This window comes from Micropterus salmoides, unplaced genomic scaffold, assembly GCF_014851395.1.
Source record: "Micropterus salmoides isolate LMB-PRFRI ecotype aquatic unplaced genomic scaffold, ASM1485139v1 Ms_hic_scaffold_23, whole genome shotgun sequence".
NCBI classification, from domain to species: Eukaryota; Metazoa; Chordata; class Actinopteri; order Centrarchiformes; family Centrarchidae; genus Micropterus; species Micropterus salmoides.
This window is the reverse complement of record NW_024041484.1, coordinates 1,731,530-1,755,495: the sequence shown is the minus strand read 5'-3', so window position 1 is coordinate 1,755,495 and position 23,966 is coordinate 1,731,530. Positions and strand designations below refer to the sequence as shown.

General features: G+C 40.2%; 1 protein-coding gene across 2 annotated transcripts in view; it reads left to right on the top strand.

Annotated features, from left to right (window-relative positions):
- scube1 (signal peptide, CUB domain, EGF-like 1) overlaps window positions 1–23,565 on the top strand; it is a 151,236-nt gene extending 127,671 nt beyond the window's left edge. For both annotated transcript variants that reach the window (XM_038738664.1, XM_038738665.1), the window contains 11 exons: window positions 2,315–2,413; window positions 2,935–3,051; window positions 3,240–3,401; window positions 3,785–3,988; window positions 4,100–4,261; window positions 4,819–4,986; window positions 15,118–15,279; window positions 15,472–15,669; window positions 16,995–17,147; window positions 17,339–17,418; window positions 17,583–23,565. In XM_038738664.1, coding sequence (XP_038594592.1) covers window positions 2,315–2,413; window positions 2,935–3,051; window positions 3,240–3,401; window positions 3,785–3,988; window positions 4,100–4,261; window positions 4,819–4,986; window positions 15,118–15,279; window positions 15,472–15,669; window positions 16,995–17,147; window positions 17,339–17,418; window positions 17,583–17,735 — 1,658 coding nt within the window. In that variant the 3' untranslated portion in view covers window positions 17,736–23,565. The remainder of the gene's footprint in view (window positions 1–2,314; window positions 2,414–2,934; window positions 3,052–3,239; window positions 3,402–3,784; window positions 3,989–4,099; window positions 4,262–4,818; window positions 4,987–15,117; window positions 15,280–15,471; window positions 15,670–16,994; window positions 17,148–17,338; window positions 17,419–17,582) is intronic.
- Window positions 23,566–23,966: the final 401 nt, after the last annotated feature.

Here is a 23,966-nt window from a genome sequence, read left to right as displayed (position 1 = left end):
AGAATTCAGCGTTATCATTCAGTGCCTACCACCTGCAGCAAGCAAAACTACAATAATGGGCATTTGTCATTACTTTCTGCTTTGTGCATGAGGCATGATGATGTCAGTCTGTCTGACAGTCAGGCCACCACTGTGGTCTAGACTGAAAAATCTCGATAACTGTTGGATGGATTGCCATGACATTTTTTTTTTACAGACATTCATGGTCCTCAGAGGATGAATTGTACTAACTCAAATCCCTTTACTTTTTAATTTTCTAGTGCCATCATCAGGTCAAAGTTAAAATGTTTCCCCTAGGATTTTGGTTAATGACTATGGAAGACTAAAACTTCCAAAATAAACCACTCAATAGATTAATTACAATGGCATTAAATGCAGACTACAAGAATTAGGTTAGAAAAACAATAGATGCTGGAGTGAAGTGTTTTTGGGCCCGGCCTCACTGATTATTGTACAAAAACACAACTTAACTTTATTCACTGGTTTAGAACTAGATCATATTTTATGGAAAACATAACTCTGTGATTTAAGACGTTTCCTGATGGACAGATGGCTTCACTTTTTGCTAAAGCAACCACAAACTGCTGCTAAGTGAGAAAACAAGCTGATGCCAGCTTCAGTTAACGGCTACTTTAGCAAAAAGTAAAGCCAGTGCTATCTGTCCATCAAGAAAGTCTTTCTTACAAGTCCGTATATCACAGAAAGTTGCGGCAGAGCAATCAGAGGAAATCAGAGGGAAAACCTGAAACTATTTTCTTCATAAAATACGATGATCATCCCGATACGACAGTGACAGCCTGTCTGTCTGCCTGTCTCAGCAGCACGGCCAGTGGAGCAACCACAGTGGCCTTTTATTGTGGCCAGCCTCAGGCACACCTGTGCAGTACCCATGCTGTCTGATCAGCATCTTGATATGCCACACCTGTGAGGTGGATGGATTATCTCTGCAAATGAGAAGTGCTCACTAACACAGATTTTGACAGATTTGTCAACAATATTAGAGAGAAATTGGCCTTTTGTGTACATAGAGAAAGTCTTAGATCTTTGAGTTCAGCTCATGATGAATGGGGGCAAAAACAAAAGTTTTGCATTTATAATTTTGTTCAGTGTAGATACATAAATTAAATACATTTAAAATAAATAGCAAGCAAATTAAAAGTAAAATATCAGTTTATTTTTTCACATTTATAAATTAATTAATTATTATTTTTGCTACATTTAATGACATATTCATTTATGTATTGAGTCATTTATTTATTTATCTTGGATAAAATAAGAGAGAAAAGGAGAATCCTTTGTGAAATAGCTCTCAATCAATTTAACTTTCTATCAAAAGAAATATTATATCCCTAAAAAATTTAAATAAAACTGTAATTCTTAGTGTCAAAAAAGTCACAGATGGGGCCTTTAAGTTGGTGACCCAGCAAATGAAATGAATTCCACTCCGTGAAATCATTGTGAAATGCCCTGTATGCTCAGATGTAGTTTTAGCTGTCATGCTGCACACGTTGCTGCCCTCTGGTGGAGACAGCTCACGCTCACTCATGCTCTCATGCTCTTTATTGCCGTATAAGTTGACTTCTTGGGGAGCTCTCCACTCACTCTGCAAGGTTTTCTTGGCTTCACCCGTCCCAGCACTTTGGCTGGCACCGCGGCCTCTCCTACTGCGATACTTAACACACATGTGTTAAGCGATTACATTCTTTGATCACGCCATTTCTTCCATAGCGTGGCTCTCACTCTATTTAACTTGGCAGCCATGGTGTGAGAATGATGGATACCTCTCAGGCATGAAGTGAAATATGTGTTTTTCTGTCTTTTTGGAGTGCGTCTTAATTTTAGGGGGAGGGAGCTATGTAAATTCCTGTGGCGGAATGCAGCCCAGGCTCTTATTTAATCATCTCGCTTTTATGACCAATAAAAAAATTCATCCCTCATTTCTTACTAGAAATGCATCTGTGTGTGGACGTGTGAATCAAGATGGAGAAGACAAAATTCTAAGAGCTTCATTTGAAATGTATTTTTAATTGGGGTTTATGGTCTGTTTCATAAGTGGATACAGGATAATTGTAAGATCATACAACATTTATACAATTCTTTTTAATCCACAGAACTGAGGATCCAAATGAAACACGTTTCCATACCCACACACACATACATACACTACTCAGGGGGTTAATGGTACAGGAGGACACAGTCAGACAGTCCTTCCGATGAAAGTAACAACTCCTACCTCTCATCATCATGTCCAATTTCATTGTTCTTTGTGTAGTCTAATGTACAGTATATGCATGCGTGTTTGTGTTTCTTACAGACTCGGAGAACAGCTACACACTGAGCTGTGGAGTGCCCGTCCAGCCTAGTAAAGCTCCTCAGAAGAGAAATACCACCACTGCCTTACCCACCTGTGCCGGTACTGTAGGCCAAGCATGATGGGAAATGAAGTATTCAGGGCCAGGTTTACTAAGAAAATGGCATAGCACAAATGTGCACTACAGTTTTCATTGGGTTTGAAGTTGCATCATCACCTGATATACTAAGCTCATTACATGACCTGTTCTGCCCTCCAGACATACCGTGTGAGTGAAGCAGAGCTCTAAGTGCAGTTCAACAGTGGGATTTCTATCATCTATCTATCACTAAGCACAGAAAATAAATATTAACATAGTGATGCTAATTACAAAAGATTTACTTTGGCTGTGGTTCAACTCCCCCTGAGAAAAACTGGTACTATTACTCTAAATATTACTCATAACATTCTAATAGTATAATCCTTTAGTATAAATACTTTAGAATTTTCCCCACACAACAGACAGTTGCAAACATCTCGTCCTCAGTATATCCAGGGGAATACATAATCAGCCTCTGTTAACATGTCTCCTCCTATTATTATTTTTATTATTCTTATGTCCTTTCTCCTGTGTATGAATAAAGACACGCTGGCCCCGCCCATCAAACAGAAGGCCAGGTTTAAGATCAAAGATGCCAAGTGTCACCTGAGGCCCCGCAACAAAGAGAAACACAGAGATTCATCCAAGCAGAGCCTGCAAGGTAAAGAACTTCTCACATTTAGAGACGGACTGAATCAGCAACACATCCACTCAATGTTCAGGAAGCCTTTTTTTTACAGACACAACCACTTATAATCTATATTTCAACTGAATGTGTTTTTTTGTGAATGTGTGAAAAACTGCTCTTATTAGTGCCTAAACATAATACGTTTTATCTTCTCCTGCCAGTTCCCCACCAGTTCCCCTGTACCGACGACTGCCAGGTAACTTTTGTCAACCTCAAGTGTGACTCGTCTAAGAAGCGCCGACGCGGACGCAAATCTCCTGCGAAAGAGGTCTCCCACATCACAGCTGAGTTTGAGATGGAGATGAAGGAAGAGGATGCCTCAGGTGGGATGTTCTTTCTTACCTGTTTTGTCTAACTACACTTGGAATGAAATAGTAAACAGACATACAGTGCAAAGAGAATTACAAGAGGCTACATAAATATCTGATTTAAATCTTTAAGATATGAATTCACACCTTATTCAATAAAATGTGGGGTTTTCAAACTTGAATGATGGCAGTTAAAGTTAAAAACATCAATATTAAAAACTGCTACAGAAAGTTTTTGTGGTACCAAACTACATACATAATACAATATGATTTATGATGTATATGGTACATATTTTGCAGGATAAGGAACGTAAGCAGAAAAGTCTTGAGGAAAAAAAATCTGTCTATTGGAATTTGTCTATTGGAGTTTGTTTTTTGATCACCAATTTTTGCCCCAGACTCGTGTAATGTGGACTGTGTGCGGGAGAGGATGAAGCATAAGTTGCAGAGCGCCATGCGGACTCTCAGGAAGTCCATCAACAAACAGCAGTTCTACATCCAGTTTTCTGGGACGGAGTATGAGGTGGCCCAGAAACCGTCCAAGGTACCTGAGGGTGCCGAGGCCTGCAGCACAGGGCAAATCCTCCGAGATGGAAAGTGTGGTAAGTTTGAAGTTTGACTAGTTGTCAGTTGGTGTCATCATGAGTAAGATCAATAGGAGCCACAGAAAGTAAAGTAACTCCTTCAAAGTACCCACCTGTGTCTTTGCTCAGTGAGCTGTGATGTTGGGACGTTCTACAGCGGTGAGCAGCAGCAGTGTGTCCAGTGCCCTCCTGGTACGTACCAGGACACGGTGGGTCAGCTATCCTGTGAGCCCTGTCCCAGCACTGAAGTACAGGGCGTTGCTGGTGCTAAGAACGTGTCTCAGTGTGGAGGTAAGTCATCATTCCAGTCACTCAAATAGCCCCAGATCTTACTGACACCATTACTGTATAAATCACATCAGTACACAGGAGCTGTTCCATTCTTAGTCTGAATGAAGGATTTACAGCCTATTATAGTACCTTAGATCTTTCCTCTGGCTGCCGTAGACTCAGCTGTAGACTGCCAGAATTCTTAACACGTGCAGCAGTATAGCCGCAGGTATGCAGTAAATAAGTACAGACACTTACATACAATATGCATGTATAAATACGTTGGGTTGGCACCACCTTGTGGCCATGAATGCATACTGAATGTTATCTACAGCCACAAGAGAGAAAAATAGACTAGTGTAAGTGTATTCAGTTACTGAGCTCCTTGTGGACAGCTGGGATTAGAAAGATATTTGCCAACTGATCCTACACTAAGTAACATCTTACATTTTGTAATCCATATACCAACATCAACAAACAGTGTCTTAGAGGACAAAAAAATACAGATAAAGACTACAAGAAGAATAACATTAAAAAGCTAAATAAAGACAGGTGATATTCATCTTTTCTTCCCTCAGGTCAGTGTCCAGCAGGTCATTACTCTCCTGACGGGTTCCGTCCATGCCAGTCCTGTACACTGGGCTCCTACCAGCCAGAACCAGGCCGGGTCCTCTGCTTCCCCTGTGGAGGAGGTCTCATGACTAAGTATGAAGGATCAGTCTCCTTCAGGGACTGTGAGGCCAAAGGTGAGACTCTGTGTGTGTCACCTTGTTCATATGTGTCAGACACTGTACATCCCTAGTGTACAGTATGTCTATTGATACAGTTTTTGTTTACGGTTACTTCTCACACCATCAAATCAGCACTGTGGCCAAAAGCAATATCCACATAGAAATGTAAAACAATAGTAATGGTGGTAGTGGTACAGATATCAATACAAATGAATAATAATACTATAAGTACCATATGAAAGCAATATTATTATTATTGTTATTGTAATAATATTAATTATTATTAAATATTATGGGAAGTCTCACGGCCTTGTAGGCCTATAGATTTTTGCGCTGTGAAGTAGGTGAAAAAAGGCTGTCCTTGAACTTTTTTTAAATGTGAGAGTTAAAGGATATCTGATCAAAGATAACTCAGAGATTCCTCTCGGTGGTGTTTTGGGACAAGTACAGTAATTACAGTTTTGTCTGAGATTAATATCAGAATATTGCAGGTCATCTAGGTTTTTACATCCTTATGACATGCTTGAAGTTTAGCTAACTGACTGGTTGATCGATAGGTATAATTGGGTATCATCTGCATAACAATGAACGTTTATGGAATGTTTCCTGAAAATATTGCCTAAAACAAGCATATAAGGTGAATAGAATTTGTCCAACCACAGAACCTTGTGGAACGTCTTGACTGACTTTGGCGTGCATGGAGGATTCATTGTTAACTTGTCCAAACGGAGATTGATCTGATAAATAGGCTTTAAACCAGCTTACAGTCATTTCTTTATTGCCAATGAAATTTTCCAGTCTCTGTAATAGGATGTGATGGTCAATGGATTCAAATGCAACAGTGAGATCTAACAAGACAAGTACAGAGACAAGTCCTTTTTAGATGCAATTACAAAGTCATTTGTAATATTTGCCACTGCTGTCTCTGTGCTATGATGAACTCTAAATCCTGACTGAAAATCCTCAAACTAGTGCTATGTAGAAAGTCACACAAATGTTTGGTGATTGCTTTCTTAAGGATCTTAGAGAGAAAGGGAAGGTAAGATATAGGTCTGTAGTTGGCTAAAACCCCTGGATCGAGAGTTGGCTTTTGAGAAGAAGTTTAATTACAGCTACTTTAAAGGACTGTGGTGCATAACCTGTTACTAAAGAAATGCTAAGTAAGGGTAAACCTGCTTTAAGCAGCCTAGTTGGAATGATGTCTAAGAGACAGGTTGATGGTTTAGATGAAGAAATCATTGAAGTCAGTTGCTGAAGATCGACAGGATTAAAGCAGTCTTAATACACTCACTGGCCACTTTATAAGGTACACTTTGGTAGTACCATGTTGGACCTCCTTTTGCCTTCAGATCTGCCTTAATTCTTTGTGGTATACTTTCGACAAGATGTTGGAAACATTCCTCAGAGACTTTGGTCCATAATGACATGATAGCATCACACAGTTGCAGCGGATTTGTTGCCTGCACATCCATGATGCAAATCTCCCGTTCCACTACATCCCGAAGATGCTCTAATGGATTGAGATCTGGTGACTGTGAAGACCATTGGAGTACATTGAACTCATTGTCATGTTCAAGAAACCAGTTTGAGATGATTTGAGCTTTGTGACAAGGTACATTTTCCTGCTGGGAGCCCATTTGCTTCAAGGTTCAATGTGTTGTGCGTTCAGAGATGGTATTCTGCATACCTTGGCTGTAATGAGTGGTTATTTGTTATTGATGCCTTTCTGTCATCTGGAACCAGTCTGCCCATTCTCCTGTGACATCAACAAGGAATTTCATCCACACAACTGCTGCTCACTGGATATTTTCTCTTTTTCGGACCAAACTCCACAAACCCTCATGTTTGTGCATGAAAATCCAAGCAGATCAGCAGTTTCTGATATGCTCAGACCAGCCCGTCTGGCACCAACAACAATGCGACATTCAAAGTTACTTAAATCTCCTTTCTTCTCCATCATGATGTTTGGTTTGAACTTCAGCAAGTTGTCTTGACCACATCTACATGCCTAAATGCATTGAGTTGCTGCCATGTGATTAGCTGATTAGCTGTTTGTGTTAACAAGAAATTAAACAGGTGTACCTAATAAAGTGTCTGTTACTACCGAGCGCTATAGGAATACATAGCTCAATAGAGCTGTGACTCTATACCCCCGATATTTACAATACCTATGACAGCACTATTTAATCCATACTGAAGTATTCTATACATTGTTTTAATATTTTAGCCATGCTAGAGGCATGGCTCTAGGGAGGGCAATGTCTGTATGTCTGTTGGTCGTCAGACGATCACTTTGGGCCAGACTGAAATATCTCGACAACTGTAAAAATACATTTTGATGAAATTTTGCACAGACATTCATGGTCCCCAGAGAATGAATCCGACTATCTTTGATGATCCTCTGACATTTCCATGAGGTTGAAATTTTAGTTTTTCTCTGAAATGTTTCAACTGCTAGATAGATTGCATAAAGTGTCCATAAATTTCTTATGGACACTTCATGGCCCCCAGAAAAAGAATTTTAGTCGATCCCAGGTAATCCTCTGACTGTTCCTCTAATGCCACCATTAGGTTAACATGCATGGCTTTTTGTAAAATGTCTTGTCAGTTATTGGATGGGTTACCATGAAATTTGGTACATGTTCTCAGGAAGGATGAATTGTAATTATTTTGGTGATCCTCTGACTTTTTATCTAGAGCCATCATCAGGTCAACATTTGAATTTGTCCACTACCTGCCAAACTGATGACATTCCCATCAGTATCAGCTGTATATTGTGTTTAGCGCTAATTACCCAGTGTTAACTAGCTAAACGGTGATGTGATAAGATGGTGAACATGGTAAACATTGTACCTTCTTAGCGTCAGCATTAGGGCTGCCAACCCTCACGCAGTGAGCATCAGAGTCACACAGTTGACACTTTTCACAAGCTCTCACACCACACATAAATTTTTTCACACAATGAAAAACAGATGCATAGCTGATAACATTGCTGTACAAATCAACTTTGCCCAACTGATGCGAAACCAGTGTATGCCGTGAGAGTAATAAAGTGGACCCACTCTCACGCTGTGAGTCACAGCCAGTTTGTGAAAAAGCACGGTAGCTCCGCTTTAATCTTGAGAAACTGCAGAGCTGCAGTCTGTTCATTTCTCACTGTAACTTACAGGGTACATTTACAGTTAAACCGAGGCTTATTGTTGAGTATTTTCTCTCTGCTCGTCTGCCATTCACCGGTCTCAGTTTTGCGTACAAAACGTGCGGCCAACAACTGCATGCACGTCGCTGTTCCTCGCGGGTCTATTCCAGTTAACTGTTTAAAAATGATATAATATTCGTTGTGTGGTTCATTAATGGTGATAATGATCCGATCTTCCCGCGAGGTGCAGACAACTCGGCACAACACCCATAGAGCTGATGGTCTGTCTTCCTCGTCTGCCACACAAACACACACCCGCTGAAGCGTACTCCTACCTTAAGGGCTAGGGTTAAAATTTTGGATTTATTCAAGCTCTTTAAAAAGATTTATTAAAAGCTTCTTTCTTTTCACATTATTATTTACAGAATTAGATGTTGAAATTTATATCATAATTGGCTGTATATTAATGGAGATCTATTATGCTTTTCCATATTTTATGACTTATCTACAATGTTAAAATGTTGGCTGTTCATGTTAAAGGTTCAGTATGTAATATTTCTGAGTATCTATCGACAGAAATGCAATATAAGATCCATAACTATGTTTTCAGTGGTGTGTACCTTACATAATAAACCATTATGTTTTTATTACCTTAGAATGAGACATTCTACATAACCGCGAGTCCCCCCTTCCATGGACGTTGCCAAGTTGCATCTTCATGTTTCTACAGTAGCTGAAAATGGACAAACAGCGCTACAGAGCGTGTTTTGTCACTACATTCTTCTTGTTCTACTTCTGGTAGAATTCAGGCAGTGTAGATATTCATCACTGTGTTGAATACGTACGTTAAAAGAAGAAAAAGTAGTAATAATATACTTCAGGGATCGCCAAATAAGTTTTGCATTGGAGCAATATTATATAATATATACGCTCTTTGAAAGGTTAGGGGCAGTGGTAGACTGGACTAATGGTTGCAATTCACAACCATCACCACTAGATGCCACTAAATCTTACACACTGAACCTTTATACATGGTCAAAGCTTCAAATAATGAGGTTAAAGCAAAAACCTCAGATTTCCTCCTGTTTTAAACTGCTTTTTCTACCAATGGCTCCGTTCTACGACATACAGAGCCAGGCAGAGCCAATGTTCCATATATGGTCATTTGCTTGGCACAGCAACAGCACAGCAACAGCACAGCAACGCTCAGTCTGTCTGTACCACTCAGAGACAACAACAGCCTTTGAACATGCTTCAGGTCTTGGCCAATCAGAAGACAGTGGGCTTTGAGAGGGGAGGCCTTAAAGAGACAGGATCATCTACAGCTTGTTTCAGACAGAGGCTGAAATGAAGGCATACATGGAGAGCTAGTATGAGACTTATATTTTTTAAGTTTGAATCATGCAAAGCCGCCAAACAGGAGTCACAGAACTATAATATAGGACTGGAAAAGCAGTATAATAGGTCTCCTTTAACTTATTGGGAGAAAACTGGTAGTTCTATGTAAAATGAGATGTTGAGCTCTCCCATATTGCCAAAATGGTATGACCCTACTTTCATAATGCCTCTGCGAAGATTCAACGGTGAGACTGACCGTCGAATCAGGCTCTGCCCATCCAAACATCGAATCTTCGACTATTCGGGGTCACCCCTATTAACATGTAAATGTTAAGTATGTATGTAGTAGATGAAGGTAAGAAGGATTATGTTTCTATAAAGACTACACCATTACATTTAAGACAATGAGATAGTGGCTAAACAATGCCTTTAAAAACATTTTAAAGGCATGCGATTTTGAGTTACGTAAGAAGGTATGAGTGTAGCGGGAGAGAGGGACTGTGACAGCATATGATGTTCAGCAGGGTTCTGGATTGAACGTGCTGAGAATTACATTTACACTGCTAGGTTTTCAACAATCTCCATCCACAACAGCGTTTTAGCTGCGTATCAGAGTTGATCTCTGGCCTTTCACGTACACTGGGCATGCGCGTGCCAGTGTAAACAGAAGAAGAATATTGTGTGCAGAAGATTTGCCAATGGAAGAAAGTACTACTACAGATGAAGAACCACACCTGTTTTGCATTGACAGACAAAGAGGTAGAACTGTTACTGAAAGTAACACGGGAGTATAAAGCTAACTATGGTGGCGGAAAACTACTACACTACTAGAAAATGCGGCTGACCCTGTTTTCGTTATAAAACAGGTAGCTTATTAGTGTGGACAGACGAAAACAGAGGACTTTAAAACAATTACGCAGACACTGACGTTTGGCTTTCTGATTGGGTCTTTTAAGTCATGCAAAGCAAAAACATAAACCTAGTGACAGGGTTTTTCTTTCGGTATTTTTATTAAAATATTTTATACTGTGCAAATAACACTTTGACAACCAGACTTTGACTGTTTTACTGTTGGTTTGACCCTTTTTATCAGCTGGGTGTAAGTGGGACAGAGAAGCAGAGAATTATGGTCTGACAGACCAAAATGGGGTCCAGGGTATGTGTTCCCTTGGTGGGGGTGTGGTGGAATTTAGGTAAAACAGTTCTAATCTCTGTTGATTAAAATCACAAGCTACAATAAAAACACCATCTGGTTGTTTTGTCATGTGACTGCTGATGACTTTATACAGTTCCTATAGTGCATTTTTTGAATTTGCATCTGGAGGAATGTGAACAGCAGATCTCAACATTAAAAATTCCACATCTGCTGCACCAAGCATGATTGATGTAAACAGAGTCCGTCTCCTCTGGTCTTAGCTCTGTCAGCGCCGTCAAGTACAATATCTAGATACATTTACCAGAGAAGAGCTCTTAAACATTGGACTTTCAACTGCTCACACTATTCCACCACTCCTTATCGTACCTAGAACTTTCCCGGAGTTATTAGTTGGAGGAGCGACAGCTCTGTACGGGATCTACCGGAAACGCTGATTAAACTGAGACAGCGGCCACCTGGCGAACGTCTGCTCTCTGGCCAACAAAATGGATGAACTACTGCTCCTCAACAGAACTAAGTCGGACTTCTGCAGATCTGCCGCCCTCTGTTTCAACGAGTCCTGGCTCACCGAGCACATCCCGGACAGCGCACTTCAACTACCGGGTTTTAATCTCTTCCTTGCGGATCGTGTAACGGAGCTCACAGGAAAAACAACTCTGTCTCTACATAACCGAAGGTTGGTGTATAGATGTCACAGTGTTGAAGAAATCATGCAGCCCTCACTTAGAGGCATTATTCATAAACTGTAAACCTTTTTATTCACCGCGGGAGTTTTCCGCGTTTGTTCTGGTGGTCGTCTACATTCCACCTCAGGCCTGTGTTAGTGAGGCGTTACTACACCTGGCCGACCAGATAACTAACGTGGAGAAAAAACATCCAGACTCCCTGCTCATTGTTCTCGGGGACTTCAACAGAGCAAACCTCTGCCATGAACTCCCAAAGTACAGACAGCATATTAAGTGTCCCACCAGGGACATTAACACACTGGACCACTGCTACACAACATTAAAGGACGCCTATCGCTCTGTCCCCCATGCAGCCTTAGGACTCTGATCACGGTCTGGTTCAGCTTATCCCAACATACCGGCTAGAACTGAAATCTGCTAAACCTGCTGTAAAGACTGTGAAAAGATGGACCAACGACTCAAAGCTGGAGTTACAGGCCTGCTTTGACTGCACTGACTGGAGTGTTTTTGAGGCTGCAGCCACTGACCTGGACAATCTAACTGACACTGTGACATCTTACATCAGTTTTTGTGAGGACATGTGTGTGCCGACTAAAACCTTCTGCACATACAACCACCAAAAACCCTGGTTCACAGCAAAACTCAGGCAGCTTTGTCAGACCAAGGAGGAGGCCTTCAGAAGTGGGGAGTCTTGTACAACCAGGCCAGGAACACGCTGACTAAAGAGGTCAAAGCTGTAAAGCTATGCTACGCTGAAAAGCTAAATAACAGCTTTGCAGCCAACGACCCTGCGTCATTGTGGAGAGGCCTGCGGACACTCACAAACTACAGGAGACCATCCCCCAACACTGCTGGTACTTAACAACTGGCAGACGAGCTGAATGGTTTCTACTGTAGGTTTGAAAAGCCCAGAGTCACACCTCTCCCCCACTCCAACACCATCTTCAAACAATCACCTTCCCCCACTGACACGCTGTCACCCCCCCTCTCTGACCCCTCACCTGCACTCACGATCTGTGAAGAGTAAGTGAAGCAGCTCTTCCAGAGGCAGAAGATCAGGAGGCTCCTTGCCCTCCTGCCTGTAAATCTTTGCAGACCAGCTGGCCCCCATCTTCACACAGATCTTCAACAGATCACTGGAACTGTGTGAAGTTCCCTCCTGCTTCAAACCCTCCATTTCTGGATTAAATGACTACAAACCTGTCCCCCTGATATCTGTAGTCATGAAGTCCTTTGAAGGACTGATGTTGGCCCACCTGAAGGACATTACAGGCCCCCTGCTGGACCCCATGCAGTTTGCCTACAGGGCTAACAGGTCAGTGAATGATGCAGTCAACTTGGGACTGCATTACATCCTGGAACACCTTGACACTCCAGGGACATATACAAGGATCCTGTTTGTGGACTTCAGCTCAGCGTTCAACACCAGGAGGAGCCCCCACACTCTGCCCCCCATCACCATTCTGAACAGCCCTTTGTCTGCTGTGGAATCCTTCAAGTTTCTGGGATCCACTATATCCCAGTATCTAAAGTGGGAGCCCAACACGGACACCATTATCAAATAGGCCCAGCGGAGGATGTTCTTCCTGCACCAGCTCTGGAAGCTCAACCTGCCTAAGGAGCTGCTGATCCAGTTCTACACAGCCATCATCCAGCCTGTCCTCTGCATGTCCATCACTGTCTGGTTTGTATCTGCCACCAAAAAGGACAGGAGCAGACTACAACGGACAGACAAGACTGCAGAAAATATCGTGCCAACCAGCCCTCCATTCAGGAGTCAGGAAACAGGCAGGAAACATCACTGCAGATCCATCTCACCCTGGACAAAACATGTTCCAACTTCTCCCCTCTGGGAAGCGCTACAGACCTCTTTTCGCCAAAACCAACCGATTCAGGAACCCACAAGTCATCACTCTGATGAACTTCTGATTTCTGACTCACAATGTCAGGAACAATTCCTGTGCAATAACCCAGTAACTCTGTCTCTAATCAGCCACCCGTTTACTGGTTACCAATTATTTATTCACCATTCTCTATTTCAGAGCTGTTCATATTGTATATACTGTATACCAAATCCACCTACCTCAAGAACACATCCTTTGCACTATGCTCCTTCACACTGTGTACATGTATGCTTGTATGTGTATGTGCACCTGTATATCACAACCACCTCTGACATGTACAAAATAATAATTATAACAATAATGGTAATAATAATTTACTCCTGCATCCATTACCTCTATCTGTCTATTTTGTTTTTGTTTATAGCGTATATATGTGTTCTCTAGACTGTAGCCTGTGTTTGATTTTATATACTGTATTATTGTGTTATTGTATTATTGTATAAATAAGCACATCATGAACAATGTACAATCCAGAGTCAAATTCCTCGTATGTGTACACATACCTGGCAAATAAAGCTGATTCTGAGATTAGATTGCTTAACGTTCTCTGTAATTGATGGTTTTTATCTGCCTCTTCAAAACTGTGTATGTTAATACTGGCATTTGTGAAGCCATTTGTCAGCAGTTTCATTGTTAATACTCTCATAAAGTAGTGTGCAGATGTGTATGAGATGTAGATCATGTCATCTAGACAGGGTTATGTACTTTGTTTTTATATGTTATATATATGTTATATATTGTTTTTTGTTTTGCTCTGTTTTGTAATAATAATAGTGAACTGTAACTGCAAGCAGTTATAAGCGGGGTCCAAGCCTCCCGGCACAAGCTGCCCCCCCTGGCCCTGCGGAGGGCGCGCGAGTCGGCCTGGGCGCCCCGCTGCGGCTCGGGGGACCCGTGGAGAATAAATGAGAAGAGTTATAAATGAAAGGGACTTGTGGTTACGGAGTTGTGAAATTTTTCAGGTTTCATCAGGGCCCCATAGTGAACAATTGCCCCAAATTTGGTATGAATCAGACTTGTGGTAATGGAGATATAAAATGCAAGTGAATGGGGTTTTTTTTTGACGTCTTTAATCTGCAATAACAGCGCCACCTTTGGGCATATTTGGGTCAACTTTGATGCCTGTAGTAAGGGGACCATGATGAACAATTTGGCTGTGGATTGATGTCAATGTGAGTTGTGGTTATAGAGGAACAATTTTTTCGAATGAAATAGCGCCACCTAGGGGACGAGTTGCATCAAAATTTGCACAGGCCCTCAGGGGGGCGTCCCACATTAATATTCCAAATTTGGTGTTGATCGGCCATTCCAAAGTGAAGATATGATGTCATTTCCTGTTTTTAGCGTTTTTCGCAAACATTTGTTAGCCTATAATTGCGACATTTTTAGTCAGATCAAAATTTCCTCTACAAACTTTCATCAGCTTGGTCCAGAGATTATCTGTGCCAAGTTTGGTGCTGATCGGACTTGTGGCTTCGGAGAAGTTAATTAAAATAGGTTTTTCAGTTTTCGCAATGTAGCGAAACAAAAGTCTAGGCGTAAATGGGCTTGGCCTATACCAGGAGATTCAGCTCGATCCCCCGAACATATATGTGGATATAAGGTTTTTGATATGCGTCCTCGTAGGCAGGAGTTCCGAGGCCAAACGCGTTGACCTTGCTTATAGAGGTAGAAGTGTGCGAATTTTTGCGTCTGCGGTTGCTGCGGTGACCTGGACCTACCCTATGAGTTTCGTGTCTGTAGCACTTAACATCTAGGCTGCAGTATCAGTTTCTTCATGGAAAAATAATAATGAAAACCAGAACGATTACAGCTACTGGGTATGCAATAATAATGTGCTAATAATAGCACAGCTGTGATACAGCTTGTGTGTTTTTCCTTTCATTCAGTTTACTCTGTGTACCCCTCCTTGTTCCTCCTCAGTGCACTGTGCTCCTGGACATTACTACAACTCCAGTACCCACCGCTGTATCCGCTGCCCAGCAGGAACCTACCAGTCCGAGTTTGGGCAGAACTACTGCATCACCTGCCCGGGGAACACCACCACTGACTTTGATGGTGCCACCAACGTCTCCCATTGCAAAAGTAATGCTCCACAACATCTACATTTAGACTGCTTCTAATATATTTAACTGAAACTCTTATCCAGAGTGATTTCTAATGTGTGCCAGAGACGAATTAGCTGCAGGGAGTATGGGCAGGGAATGGTAGGTTTTTCAGACATAGTGCTGTTGTTTTGAAATGTTATATGCAGTGTGTCTATTATTTTGCCATCAGACCAACTTTGTGGAGGTGAGCTAGGAGAATACACAGGCTACATTGAGTCTCCTAACTACCCTGGAGATTACCCATCCAATGTGGACTGTGTCTGGACCATCAACCCACCACACAAGAGGCGGATTCTCATCGTGGTACCAGAGATCTTCCTTCCCATTGAGGATGAGTGTGGAGATGTACTGGTCATGAGGAAGAGTGGTAAAAAGTTTGAATTCATAAATAGATTTTTAACCAGAGCAGAACTTATCTGACAGATTTATTTAGTCTGTATGTTACGTTACTAGAAGAAGTTACTGGTTTAGATTATGCTCATATATTAAGCAACATAAGATTACTGCATTTGCATTGCAAAATTTGAATGAAGTCATTAAAGAGTCAAAATGTGACCATTAACATCTGTAACTGGGCAGCAGGGTTTTTGCGTAATCTACACAAAAATAATGGAGAACAATGTACTGTGTGTTCCTGTGGGCGCAATTAGGTTTTGCTTGAATATTAACATTTTATCTCTATCTTTGATTCTGCATAACAGTTGTTCTACACTGTTAATGATTAATTATGCCTGAACAGTACCACACTTTGATTTTGACTTTCATTTCAGACCATTTGACAAAACAATCTCAATTCAAGGTCGACTTACTTGTGTTTTCTGGGGCTTTTGGTCATATCAAATGGTCTTCATCAGCAGATAGCTTGCTTAGATGTCCTGACGTATATTCTGAGCAGGTCTAGGACTTGCTGTAGTCTTGGAAACAGCAGTTGACAAAACAATCTCTCAACTCTTACAGGTGCAATGTCTTTGATTAGAAAAATGTTCCAATGGGATTTGCAACAAACTACTAGCTTCAGTCTGTCTTAAAGAATTCTGCTGTGTTCTTCTTCAGAAAAATTAACACTTGAACAAACATCAATGATAAGAACTACCTAAAATGACAGAAACCATCTTTGGGAAAAATGTATGTGCTTTAGTTTGGCCCATGTCTTATTTGCTAAAATGTAGGGGGTGGGGTTTATCTACCTACCTATACTGCAGCCAGCCACCAGACAGGCATTGGGATGTTTTGACTTCACTTTTGGGGAGCTGTCATGTCGTCATTCTTTATATACAGTCTTTGGGTGGGATCCAGATGAGCAAAATCAAGAGTTGCTTGCAGCTAGACAGAGAATAAATACAACAGGCACTGAACAGTGCTATGTTGAAGGAAAACAACTGAGACAACGGTACATAAAGGTGACAGGTGCTTTCTCACAGAAGAATGCACTAATCCCAACTTTTCTCCTCCCAGACACATCTTACCAAATTGGAAGAACATTGTCATGTGGCTTTTAGCATTTTGGTTTGTTTAATTATTTTCCCATTTGAAAATAAACCGAATCAAGGGGGTGCAATGCAACAAGTTTATCAACTAATCCACTTATTCAGACCAGAGCAAATGAACTACAGGTTTGAAAGCGCCCTTGGTCCTAGGAAGTCGATGGATGTGGAAGAGCGCAATTCTAATGTGTTTGTACTATTCCTCCAGCCCTTCCCACCTCCATCACCACCTATGAGACATGTCAGACCTATGAGCGACCTATCGCCTTCACCTCTCGCTCTCGCAAGCTCTGGATTCAGTTTAAGACCAACGAGGGTAACAGTGGCAAAGGCTTCCAAGTTCCATATGTCACCTATGATGGTGAGTCATCTTCAGCAAAACAGTTCAGACAGTTGAGTTGGATCTAATCTCACATACATGCTGCCATGAGTGAGTTCCTGACAATTAAAAAATAAAAATAAATGAATTTCCTTGTGAATCATGAATTATTATTTGCTATTAGTGACTGTACTGTGCCCTCCATCCTTTTATTGTTTATTGTTGTGTTCCAGAGGACTACCAGCAGCTGATAGAGGACATAGTGCGAGATGGCAGGCTCTACGCTTCTGAGAACCACCAGGAGATACTGAAGGTATTTAAGGTTACAGTACATTACCAGCTGTATGGTTGTACGGTTCTTAGTGTTTGACTCTTAGAAATTACATTTACAATTCAAAAAAACTGGTTGTAAAAACCCTTACTTCATATGATTGGTTCAGTGGGATGACATTCTTTGCCCTTGTGTCCTCCCTATAGGACAAGAAGCTGATAAAGGCCCTGTTTGATGTGCTGGCCCATCCCCAGAACTACTTCAGGTACACAGCACAGGAATCCAAAGAGATGTTTCCTCGCTCCTTCATCAAGCTGCTGCGCTCCAAAGTCACCAGGTTCCTACGGCCATACAAATAGACGAGGCCTCTCCACTGTCTTGCTAAAGACCCCCCACTTCTCCCCTTGATGTACCCGTTCTATGACTAAACATCTTCACTTCCTGTATTTATCAAATAATGCCTTTCCCCATCTTTGGCCCCTTTAATTAGTAGTACATCACTAACAGACATCCTTCCCTTCAGTTAGTGCAGCCTTTTGTATAAGGTTTGACCGATATGGATTTTTGAAGGCCTGCATTGATATTTTTATAATGTAGCAGAAGATACATTTTTTGTGTGTGTGTATATATATTGCTTTTTAAATTTGACCATTTTATACCAAACATGTACAAGTATTGAGTATCTTTTTCTCAGTTTGGTAACATAAAGATTTAGGCAGGGTGGCTCACACCACCTGTAGGCTACATCAGTGAAAGTGCAATATCTGCCAATATTGGTGATGCATGTTCTAATGGAAAATTGAATACAAAATTGTTCCCCAACAAAATCCCCCTATAAATATAGGATGACAGAGACATGCTCGGACACAGTATAGCTGACCTTTACGTCCTTTGTCTAAGGTTAATTACAGTAACAAGCTGTTATATCTTTTTCATTGTGAACATTATTAATAGTTGTCACTGAGAAGAACAACAAGAATATACACAGCTAATTGTTAATTAAAACTGCATATCAAATGTTTTATTAGCTGTTATAATTGACTAACAAATTGGTTTCTGAACAATATACAAAATCAGTACATTTTACAAATAAAATTCAATTTCATTGCATGTTTGGCTTCCCTAGCTGTAGTCAGGGTAAGAATCTGTATCAGATCAGTGGTGACTGGTTGATATTTTGGCCTTAATGGCTGCTATTGGTTTTTCATTATTCATTAAAGCTTTACAGACCAGGAATGTGCTGTTATATTGCGTAGATGAACAGAGGTATGAGCCCATGTTTAAGTGAAATGTCCCTTTGATTTGTGTATATCCTTTGTAAAGCTAACTTGGTTTGTCTTTTAGCTTAAAATCAAATCAAGCTACACTGGCAGTCACCATCCAATAGCTTTTTAAAATTTCTGTATTAGATAGCACCAGTAGAGAGATGACAGAAAATGAGGTAAATTTCCCAATATGTCCAACTACTCCCATGAAATTGTGTATAAGCAATATGTAAAGCATGAAAAAGTTAATAATTCTGCATTCCTAAAGTCTCGTTCTTAAGTAGGCTACAAATTATCGTAAAGTGGTACTCCCGGTATTTAGTAAAAGGCCAATATCACCAAACCAATATATCGGTCAAACCATATTTCTGCACACTATATACCCTGTCTTCTTCTCTCCCAACCATTCCTAGATTTCTGCACTTTCATTCACAGCTTTTTTTCTGCAAACTTCCTTTCACATTCTCCACCTCTCTCATTTTATTTTGCTCTGCTTTGTTTTCTGTTTGTTTTTATAATATTTATACTGAACATGTCAGAACTTGCAGAAGCCCACTTCACAGATGTTTTAAATACAATGTACACAAATGTGTAAGATGTGTATGTTTGTGTGGGCATGCACGGGTGTTGATGTGCTAAGATGTATTGTCCCACACAGTGTACATGGATGTATCCTAAATTGGATTTCTTCATTGGCCCTGATGTGCACGAGACAGAGAAGAGGTGCACTTAAAACCTATTTTAACATGGAAAGTGATTTGAAAAAAAATGTTAAAGTGGGGAAATCTAAACCATTCCACTTCAGTGGATCCTTTATCTGTTGGAGCACAGGGAAAGATTAAATGGGGTGAATCAGAAAGTCTATATTGTAATTTTTTTGATGATAAAAAAATATATATAACAAGATGAGATAAACTACCTGTAAGTAACAGATTGTTACTTTAGAGAGAAATGGATGTGATGTAGCTAATATTTGGAACTTTAATTGCACTTGAATTTTATATTTTAAACTGTAGGAAAAAAAGATCTAAGTTACGTATTTGTTTTTGTGTTGTTTTGAAATGTGCCACATGTGGCGGCAATGAGAGAAAGACAACTGTGTCTCCTGTTATGCTCCCACTCTGCATCTTGCAGTTACCCAACATCTTTCAGTTACAGTAGCGTCAAGCCCCATTTACACACACAGCGAGCTACAGCATCTCAAAAGCAGAGACTATTTGGAAAACCAATGCACACAGAGTAAAGCATAAAGCATTGGATCACTAAGAGTTGCCACCACCACTACAGTGTGTCTGTGTTTTCACTGCCCAGTCCTGCTTTCTCCCTCAAACATGTCCTATCGCTGCCAGAGAGAAGAAGCATCATCATAAAGGCTTCTTGTATGATGGCGTTACATACATGCTACTACAGTTACTACAGTATATGCCTGTTTCTAAAATATCTGCATTCACCCAGATGCAATTTCTTTCCATTAAATAGAAAGTATAGTGTGTATACTATGCTTTTCTTTTATAACCCAAATAAATGTTTCTGTGTCATTCCCATTGGTACTAATATGTCTATGAAATCCTATACCGCATATTGAAGATGGGCTCTATATCTGCACAATGCAAGTGGAGTTGAAAAACGTGTATGGTATGACTGGTGGTGAATGTAGTGGCAGGGATACAATCGAGTGTCTGTGTGTCCGTAGAGCTTGCAGCTTCGACTGTAAGCCAGGAAACTTACACACTATTTGTGTGTTGTTCATAAAGAAGCGAGTTTCCCCAGACAAATAATAAAAATGCATATTACAGTTGTTAAATCTCTTCTCGTTGGTAAACTCTTGTTAACAGTGTCATTTAGGAATAGAGAAAGTTTCTAGTCTTTGATGAGGGAGTTAAGTGCTAATGTAGGGTTTATCTAAGCCCAATGATTATAGATTAAAGGCCCATACTAGAGGTTTTGCATGTTTTAGCCCATTAATTAAAAATAATTTATACTGGTTAATATTTTCTAAATAGGATTTCAGGTTTTCTTCTTTCCAGGCAGCAATTGGTTTCAGTTCATTTCAGTACACTGTAAAAATCAGTCTCTGGAGATAAGCACAATTTCAGCTTTTGTTATGTGCACACGACTGCTATGTTTAAGTTCATACTCATAAGATACCCTTTGGAAAGCTAAAATCCTTGTGATTCGACTAATGCAATCCAAGATACAATTAATACAGTGGGTAAAATCAGCACCTCTGTCAGATCACCCACCTACAATCAAAATTGATGGGACTCACCTATGAAGACTCATAGTAATTCACCGATTGATTATATACGACCAAAAACGGTGTTGTTATGTTGTCAAAGGTCCAGACGAGCCAATCCAGTAAAAACATTAGCAAAACACATTATTCCATCAATAAATTTCCATGGACTGCTTCTAAATCATTTCATATTTGCCGGCGGATATTGCTTATATTTCATGATAACTGTAATAACAACATTTAAAAATGGCTGCGGAACTCTGACCTTTTGATTGACACCTAATACCACCCAATAGGAGCTGACATGTCCTGTCCACGGCCTACAATAGCCAACGAGAGCCCACGCTATAAGGAAGTGCCAGCCCCTATTATTTTGTGGGTAGGCGGAGCCAATTGCAACCAATTTTGCAGAATAAAATTAAATAGTTCATGATCTACCAACAAAAAGAAACATCTGCGTGAAGCTACCGGCTAGTAGTGATTTTTTTTTTTGAAGAAAAACAGTGTCAGCTATAGTTGTCTGCATGCATGTGTTAGCAAATATGTTAAAGTGGAAACAAAAACTTATTCCTTTAAATAATTCCAGTACTGAATATTGGGTTAGACACTAGCGATTGTTACTTTTCTGCAATGCCCAAAACCATGCGTTTACTTAACATGGTTCAAGAACCGCATTCAGTTTACTTTGGGTATGACTTGGATTGGCGTTTTAGGCAAATTTTACAGGAATAGTAATAGATTTACCTGCCACACTTGGTTAAAGTGGTGACCATATTTGTTCCAGTGCAGATGTTCTTTACACCGGCTTCCTGTCAGAGAACTGATTTTAAAATACTGCTGTTGGTTGAAATCACTGAATGGTTTAGGGCTTCGTTATGAACCATCCAGGTCCATCTTTGAACCATCCATCCTCTCGTCGTCTGGGCAGGTCTGCGTTCTGTCCCCAGAATCAAAACTAAACATGAAGAGGCAGCATTCAGTTTTTATGCTCCGTACATCTGGAATAAACTGCAGGTCTGCTGAAAGGCTCAGTTCTTTTAAATCAAGGCTGGAGACTTTTGTATTTTCCTGCTGCCTTTTATTAATTAAAACACTACACTCTACACTAACTTTTAATCTCCTATTTTATCTTGTTTTATTTTATTATAACTTTTATAAGTTTTTTACTTTATTTAAATGTCTTTCTGTATTGCCCTATGCTGCTTTATGTTTTATGTAAAGCACTTTGAATTGCCTTGTTGTCAAAATGTGCTGTACAATTAAACGTGGAGTCAATTTACCAGTTACTATCAAACTGGTTAGCACTCCTACTTATTTCAGAAATTCACCGCATCGCCACTTGATGAAACCACAAAAACTTTAGATAAACTAAGGTCTTTAGATTTCACTTCCCATATTTGAAGTTGATCAGATTAATTATCTACTAGGAGTTTGTTAAAGTACTGTGGCAAAGTAAATTTCATATTCAATTCAAAATGGCTGACTTCCAATTGAGTTTAGGGGATGACTCAAATTTCATAGATCTAGGTAAAACATACAGTGGGGGCTTTGTTTTGTAAAAAAAAAAACTAATTAAGGGGCGTAATCAAGCCATTTTTCACACCCTGTGTTCCAAGTTTTGTGAGTCTGTGAGCAATTCTAACCGTTTGAAGGCTAAAAAGTTTTTAGCAACTTTATCCCAAACATGGCATTAATTTTTTTAGAGCTCCCCAAAATGCCCAAAACTTTGTCTGAGATGTGTGCAAATTTTGATGAGTTTTCAGGCATCCTAAGGCCCTCAAAAATGCATTCTACTGGCGATAAAATGATAATCTTACCAAAAGTAATAGGTTTCTGGCACTTTCATTGCCTGCAGCCATTGGCCTTGGTACTTTCGTGCTCAGACCCTAATAACTTAAAGTGTTTTCCTGTCCATGACGTCCACATTTAGTTATTTTTTGTCTTCTGAAAATGTTGTAAAAGTGACTAAATGTTCCTAGTGATTGATTTTTTCAAGTCTGTCAATATGGCTAGAAGGTCAAAAAATAGTCTGTCATGTAGTTGTAATGGGCTGAAGCAAGCAAAACCACAAGTATGTTCCTGCATATCACTAAACGTATTTTTATTCCAAAATAAGATATTAAGTAGTTGAGAGAACTAATACCTAAATGGGAAATCATTTTAAAAACATATTTTTATTGGTTGATAATCAAACATGACCCCAAATGTGAGTGAGGTCAGACAGTTTCCCAGAATAAAAGCTGTCGTTAGGTTTTTTTCCAGCTCTTGCCAAATAGCTGACACACAGACATGCTATGGTATGGCCTACTTCCTATTTGAGGTGGCCACTCTTCAATATGAGTGTTATGAACAAAACAATATGAAATGCTCTAAAATGTATAATTGACTGTTTTTTTCTGAGAATGTATTTTATCATGAATGTGTGTGTGAGAGAAAGATTGTAAGAATGACTGTGTGTGCAGTAAGTGTGAATGTGGTCAGTGAGTTTTTGTGCTGGGCGCCTGTGATACCGAAAGAGACTGTGTATGAATGTGCTTTAGTCCAATTTGTAGAGAAATAATTTTAACGTTTGTGTTAGTCGGTTGTACCCAAAGAAAGAAACTGTAACGCAGTGTTGTGCCAGTTTTTGGTCCATGAAACTCCATTACTGAACAAATTAAATAAAACAGTAGCAGAAAACAGGCTAAAGTTGTCTCTTTTGTGTGTCCATGTAGAATCTTCTCATCCACAGTGAAACAGGCAAAGAGGATCCCTTGGAGCGGCTTGTATGTGCTCATATGTCTTATCTTTCCTGAGATTTGGCTGGATGTGCTGTTACACACAATTGGCCGGAAGTACGCTTCTGGAAAATGTAGCTGACACTGCTAATACTGCTCTTATCTTAAAGCGACACAATCTGTGCAGCAGATCTGGATGCTACATCAGAAACACCCATCATCATCCACACCGGGAGGATTTTTCCCTATGCATGTTCTCTTTCTTTGTCTTACTTAGAAGGAGAAGGGAGGGGAGATACTCCATATGAACTGCGCTGCTGTCCAGATATATATACTCTTCCTGTGTTCTCACCTACCTAACTGACATTCATT